This window comes from Gracilinanus agilis, chromosome 1 (assembly GCF_016433145.1).
Source record: "Gracilinanus agilis isolate LMUSP501 chromosome 1, AgileGrace, whole genome shotgun sequence".
Lineage (NCBI taxonomy): Eukaryota > Metazoa > Chordata > Mammalia > Didelphimorphia > Didelphidae > Gracilinanus > Gracilinanus agilis.
Genome location: NC_058130.1, coordinates 515,490,626 through 515,498,204, shown reverse-complemented (window position 1 = coordinate 515,498,204; position 7,579 = coordinate 515,490,626). Strand labels below are relative to the sequence as shown.

Below are 7,579 nucleotides of genomic sequence, written 5' to 3'. Positions count from 1 at the left end.
AGAGAGAGAGAGAGAGAGAGAGAGAGAGAGAGAGAGAGGCGGTGAGAAAAAGAGTAAGAGACAGAAGAGAGACAGACAGAGATAGAGAGAAAATGGAGGAGAGATAAATTTTAGCTCATGGCAGTAGCTTGTCATGTAATCTTTAAAGAACTAAGGTTGCTAGTAGGCAATGCAGCCACTTTGATTTAAAAACTTTTTTTAACTGTCTGCCTTATATTGATACTAAGTATTGATTCCAAGACAGAGGAGCAGTAAAGGCTAAGCTTTGGGGTTAAGTGTCTTTCCCAGGGTCACACAGCTTAGGAAGTGTCTGAGGCCAGATTTGAATCTAGGATTTACTATCTCTAGGCCTGGCTCTCTATCTACTGAACCACCTAGCTGTCCCAACAAAGCATTGGATTTGTAACAATAACTGGCATTTAAAAAGTGCTTTAATGATTGCAAATCACTCTATATACTTTAATCACATTTGAACCTAACAAAGGCTCGAAACTTTTGGAGGTAGCTATCCTGGCTATCATTATCCACTTTTTATTGAAGAGAGAGTTGAGGTTTGGAAGGAAAAAATAACTTCTTTATATTCACAATAACTAGAAAGTGTTAGATATGAAATTCATATGGTAAATGATGATGATGATGATGATGATGATACAGATAATTCTCCTCTCCCTTTCATGTTTTATCCTATTGAAAATTGGATTTTCCAGTCTTCTAAAGAAATACATAAAAACAAACTGTGAATAGGGGGCTAAAAGGAGTATTGTGATCTAATTTAGTTTTACTTTGGGCAAAAATATGCCCCTACTTACTTCTGTTCATTTTATTACTAGTAAGTGGGAAAGAGGACATGGCAAGAAATTTGTTGTATGGAGTGAGGCATCTTCCCATCTGTGCCCTCCCACCACCACTTCATTAAAACCTTATAAGGCCAACTGAATCCTTTTTCTTGCCCTTAGACAGTGTCTAAGCCATTGAAATGAAAATTCGTTTAAAGAGTTTTGAACAATTCTGTTTGCTGAGAAGGAAAGTATAGAAATCATTCTCAGATTACTCTTTTTCAGTACTTCAGAGGCTTCAGCAAGGGAGAAATTATACTTGATTCTGGCTTGCAGGTCACTCTCTCCCCAGTGGGAATGTATCTGCATCTTTCCTCACTTTCCTTTAGTGGTGAAATATGTGCTTCAGGGGTGTATGTTAATAGTAACTCCCCATTTTCCATATTCTTAATATGGAGACTATTTAACCCTTGTCCCCATTGGATAAGGTCATTGCTGAACAGCCTCACATCTAGTTCCTAGTTTTTCCATGTTGGCATTTCAATTCTAATCTTGATGTGTTTAGCCACCCTTTTCAAATGTGTGTATATGTGTGTTTGTACATTTTTTGTTGTTGTTGTTGTCATTTAGGCCAGATAGAAAATATTAAATGTTACCTAACTCAAGGTTAGATTCTTATCTAACCTTCTTCTGGGTCCTGGATGTTACATCTGTCTTCATTAGAAACTGTCAATGAAATGGTTATTTTTTTTGTTCTCATTCAGTTCCCCCAGGAACCATAGCTATTTATGGGGTTGTCTTGGCAAGGATACTGGAGTGGTTTGCCATTTCCTTTTCCATTGGATCCAATGGATCCTTTTGTCATGCAGTCAGAGGTTAAGTAACTTGCCCAGGGTCATACAGCTAGAAGGTATCTGAGTTTAGATTTGAATTCAGAACTTATTCATGGGTCCAGCTCTCTTTCTACTAGGATACCTAGCTGCCTCCAGGCATATAGAAGTTAAGTGATTTGCCCAAGCTCACACAAGTAGGAAGTGTCTGAAGCTAGATTTGAATTCAGGTCTTCCTGATTCAAGATTCAGCGCTCTTAACCTCTGAACCACAGCTACTTCTGTGTGGTACTAACCATTAGAAGAGGCATTATTTTATTTTTCAGAGCTACTAGTATCCTTAGTCTTCCCTTGAGTATGAACATTTTGCCACAGAACTCATTGTCTTAAAGATTGTATTTTCTATTTTTTTAAATAGATGATGTTGCTTGAAAGTGGCATAAATAGTAATTGTGTATCACCCCACTCTGACTATAGTCAGAAAGACAATTATTTACTTTCAGGAAGGGAATTTAGGAAGGAAATACGTAAGAAAAATAAATGCCGCAGAACTAGCTCTATATATGCTTTATTCTGTGTGTTTTAGATTGGTATAGGAAGGGAGGAAGGAAATAAGCATATATTCTGCACTTACTTAGTATGAGGCACTGGGTTAAGCTCTTTATAAATATCCCATTTGGTCTTCACAATCACCTTGTGTGGTAGATGCTGTTATTATCTTCATTTTTCAGTAGAGGAACTGAGGCAAACAGAAGTTAAATGACTTCCCTCGATTACATAACTAGTAAAATTCTGATGCTGGATTTGAACTCAAATCTTCCTCACTCTAGGTCCAATTCTCTATTCACTGTGCTACCTAGTTGTCTTGAAGTAAAAATATCAAAGATAGAATTAGTGGGACAGCTTTATCTTCATTTTTATGCATCGTTTTCCTTTATGTACATGGATGAGACTGGATGAGCCTCATTGTCATGTAAGGCAAAAGAAAGAAATATACTATTTATATATTTACAATATATAATATATATTTATAAAATACCTACTCTGCTAGTGTTTTTGAAGTGCATACCTAAAGATTGTTTTACTATGAGTATGGCTGGAGAAAGCTGTGAGCAAAGACATATTTGTTTCCTCCTTTATTCAGGTGGAGTGCTCTTTTTAATGGAATAACCATCATCTATTTCAGTCTACTTGGTACATGTATGAATATATTAAGGAGTATTCCAAGGCTAGCTGATTTTCTTACTTCTTTCCTTCCTAAATTCCTATCCTGAAAGTAAATAATTGTCCTTCTGACTATGGTCAGAAGAGTGATCCACAATTGCTATCGATGGCACGTTCAATTTGGAAAAGGAGGAAATGAGATCTTTAAGACAACAAGCTCTGTGGCAGGTTGTTCATACTTCAGGGCAGACAAAAGCATATTGGCAGGTCTGAAAAATGAAAGTAATGCTCTTCTAATAGTTAGGACATGCTAGGTGCTCTGGTACATCTAGATTATTGCAGGTTAGGAAGTGCATGAGGTCTTAGATTTACCCAGTTTTTAAAATAGAAAAATATTCTGCTTTGTGATTACCCCAAATGGAGTTTTAGTGCTAAACTGTGATTCATTTACACTGATTTTCCAATTTTCATTTCCCATTGTGACAACCCAGGGAAAATATCCATGCAATCAAAATAAGGTTTTACCTCATTGCATTTTATACTAGAAAACATTTCTTATGAAAATGCAAACTCTGCACTAGCACCCATTATAATTGATGGATGTGGGTGAATTTTTGTTTCTTATGTCCTTATGATTCTCTCAAGTCAGCAGGACTGGAGTGTAAAGCATAGTTTCATTTTCTCATCAGTGACAGTGTATGAGGTACGTGTGACCACAGGAGACTGGTGGAATGCTGGGACAGAATCAAGCGTCTACATCTCTATCTATGGAGAGAAAGGAGATACAGGCTCCAGGCAACTGTTTAGATCAAAGAACCCCAAGAAATTTTTAAAAGGACAAGTGAGTGAGCCAAATCCATTTCTCTGAATCTTTAAAAAAATATCCTACCTTTAGATGATAAGACTGGGAATAATTCACTGCATATTTGTTTTTTAACATTTATTGCTCAATGTGAATGTATAATACTTATTAGTAGGTAATGAATGAATGTAGATTTAATGCTGTATTTAATTACATGCTGTATTTGCATTCATTTTATTAAGCAAAAAAGATATGTGATGAAACATTTTGTTTATAGCTCTCCTGGGTGTTTATTCTTCCACTGAAGTCCTGTTTTGATTCCTCATTAGAGCTTGAAGGGGACTATAAGTTCTTTATGGGTATAATAGTGGAACACAAACTCTGGAATTGACTCTCTCTGGAAAGTATGCACATATACCCGGAGACAAGCTCCATAGCATCTGAAGCTCAAGACAGCTAAGTCTGGGGAGGCTCCTCATCATAGGTTTGGCCATGACGTGATGCTTTATTTGGGCTCCAATAACTCATTAAATTGTTTATTAAGGTATGAAGAGATTGTGACCTCCATTAGTGGAAGCAGAAGTGAAATCAGATTGAAATATTAAGAGTAGCACTTCACCCCATATGCCAAGATCAGGTCCAAAGAGATAATATGACCTAAATATAAGTGGTTTAAATACTTTGGATCTATAGATAAAGAAAGAGTTTACAGCAGAACAAGTAGAGAATCACACAAGATAAAATAGATGGTTTTGATTATATAAAAATAAAAAAGTTTTTACACAAACAAATCATGTGTAGTTAATATTAGAGGGAAACAGGTAACTGGGAAAAATCTTTCCATTAAGTTTCTCTGATAAAGGTCTTATTTCTAAGATAGCTAAGGAACTGTTTTAAATGTATAAGAATAAATTCCCTATTGATAAGTGGCCAAAGTATACAAACAGGTGGTTTCAAAGGAAAAGAATCAACCTGCCAATAGCCATGTGAAAAAAATTACTTCAAATCATGAATAATTAGATAAATGGGGAGCAGATAGACCAGTGATTCCCAAAGTGGGCACTACCGCCCCCTGGTGGGTGCTGCAGCAATCCAGGGGAGGCGGTGATGGCCACAGGTGCATTTACCTTTCCTATTAATTGCTATTAAAATTTAAAAAATTAATTTCCAGGGGGCTAAGTAATATTTTTTCTGGAAGGAGGGTGGTAGGCCAAAAAAGTTTGGGAACCACTGAGCTAGATGGACATGTCCTAGCTTGTTACTTAATTCCAGTTTCCTAGTCCTTTCTGCTCTTCTCTGTTGGAATAACTACTTAATATTGATTCTAAGATGGAAGGTAAGGTTTTTTAAAAAGTTAGATAAGTGCAAATAAAACAACATTGATTTTCTACCTCCTACCCATCTGATTGGCATTGTTGATAAAGAAAGGAAAATGACATCTGCTGGAGGGACTGTGGGAAAACGGGCAAATGCTCTATTGGTGAAGCTACAAACAGGTTCCACGATTCTGATAAGGTATTTGAATTATATCCAAAAAACCGTTAAACCATATATGCTATTTGAGCCATGACTATGTCTATGCCCTAAAGAAATCAAAGAAAGCTAGAACCTTGTAGGTATTATGTTTTTGTCTTAGTTTTCTGGTCATCCAGTAACAGTGCCTTGTATCTTCCCAGAATCTAAGCCAGGACCAAATTGTTATATTGATTTTTATATAAAAATATCTTGAGATTTTTCACTTTTTCCTGTGTTGGACATATACAAACCACAGCAAGGCAGGCAGGTCTGTTTTTGAGTATAATAGCAATTCAGGACTTGAGGGACTTGATTTCTCTCACCAAATATCTGACCTTATTTGTGTCAAAGTTCTAAAATTACATTTATTTAAAGCCAATTTTATTTTTTTTTAAGTAAATAAGCATTTACTTTCTATCTCTCCAAACCTTCCCCACTGGGAAAAAGAACCTCCAAAATGTTTTTGACAAATATGTATAGTTAAGCAAAACATATTGACCAAATCAAAAAATGTGTCTCATTATGCATGTTTATATCCCTAAAATTACTTCGGGTTGATGTACTTACTCTAGGCTGGTCTAACAGTATTGTTTCTGAGGTAAGGACTTTAGTGTTGAGATAAAATCTTAAATATTTGAAGAAATTATTATCATTATTATATCAGAATTATTTGTATAATTATGCCTTATTACATATATATCATTATTTATGCATTATGGTTACACTCATAAAATTATGTTGCTTTCATTTTTTTTCTTATTTCATTAGAATCATGTATATTTTCAATAAATTCAATTTTTTCCGATCTGTTTTGACATTATCTTCCTTTGCAGTATTGGTAGAAAACTGGAAATATCACTTAGATCTAATTATGCTTTAATTGATTGGTTACAGACTGACATCTTCTCTCTTGAAGCAGTGAACCTTGGGTATTTGTACAAGGTTGTTATAGCACATGATGGACTTGGTTCAGGTGAGACATTTCCACATAAAGATATCAAGTACTGACCATATCATCAGTTTCTACTCTATTTATGAGAAATGCAGTATGTATTTATAAAATATTGATCTCCAGTAATTGTAACTGAGATATTTTGGTTTTATGAAGAAAGCAATTTAACTTCTTATCACCTATGACCTCTCCAAATGTTCATTGGATTTTAGATAGGCACATTTTTTCTCTTAAATTTCTTTTAACCAAAAAACAGAGAAAGGAAAGAAGGAAATAAATGGATATTTCATATATAGTCAGATCTCATAAACTCATGAAATTGTTTCTGGTATTACCATAAACTTGCCCTTTCCTTTCTGAGAACTTCATCTGATAATTTCCAGACTCTTTAAAGTGGTGCTATAATTTTAATAGGAGTATAACTGAAAATATCAAATAATTTTCTCTATATAAAACATCACATGCTTCATTTTTCTGCATACATCTAATACTTAAAACTCCATTTTACCTAAAGCTGGATTTTAGGTTAAAAAAAAACAGAAAATCATCTCCAGAATTTTAATTGCTGTTTATAAAAATATTCCTCTTGTGATATGTCTGGTAATGTCTACAACTTATTAATTCTACGTATAAGGGAGATTCGTTTTACATGGATCCTGAAGTGATGAACCTAATTGACATCAGCAGTCCAAGATTAAATTATAAAATTCATCGCTTCAGGTGGCAGAACTGAGACATTTGTCATCATTTAACAGATTAAGACTTGTAGAGCTGACCTCACAGAGGCTATTACTTCCCACTATGTTCCTCAAGATAGTGTGGGATGTATAAAGGAGGAAAGAGCTCTGGGCTTGGAGTCTGGAGAGATGTGGATAATGATGGCAGATGATATAAATACTGCACTTGCAGGTTTGCAAGATATTTTATATACCTTATGATTTGAATCCCACAACAATCCTCTGAGTTAGCTACTATAGGTATTATTATCTTCATTTCACAGCTAAAGAATCATTCCCAGTAAAAATGACTTGCCTGCAGGATCATGGCTAAGAAGTATCATTTAATAGAGCACTAGACTTGAAGCCAGGAAAACCTGAGGGCAAATGTTTCTTCAGGCTAGGTGTTGTTTGTAGACATTTCACTTAGCTTCTTTCCTGCACAATGTGCTTATCTGTAAAATGGGAATATATGCCTCCCAGGATTGCTCTGAGGATTAAATGAGATATGTGTGAACCACTTTGTAAATTGTAAAGCATTGTAAAGCATTATATAAATGCTAAACATCATCTACAAATTTACCATTTTCCATGTTGACTACTTATCCATTGATTCATAGCTATTGATTTTATATAAAATATTTAAAAAATATAAAAATATTTAATAAATAACATGTTTTGCTTTCATCTTTTAGTAACTTTCAGTGTATTTTAGAAACAAAATATTGAAACTTATTTACTTATAATAAATCCATATTTGAATCTATTTTATTGATATAACTTGTTTTTATATCACCTATTTTGATGTCTGTTTTCCTTTTCCC

The 7,579-nt window shown here is 34.6% G+C and overlaps 1 protein-coding gene across 1 annotated transcript in view; it reads left to right on the top strand.

Annotated features, from left to right (window-relative positions):
* RP1 (RP1 axonemal microtubule associated) overlaps positions 1 to 7,579 on the top strand; it is a 330,542-nt gene that overhangs the window by 44,691 nt on the left and 278,272 nt on the right. The window contains exons 5-6 of the mRNA XM_044682704.1: positions 3,420 to 3,611; positions 5,982 to 6,060. Of these exons, the coding sequence (XP_044538639.1) occupies positions 3,420 to 3,611; positions 5,982 to 6,060 (271 nt within the window). The remainder of the gene's footprint in view (positions 1 to 3,419; positions 3,612 to 5,981; positions 6,061 to 7,579) is intronic.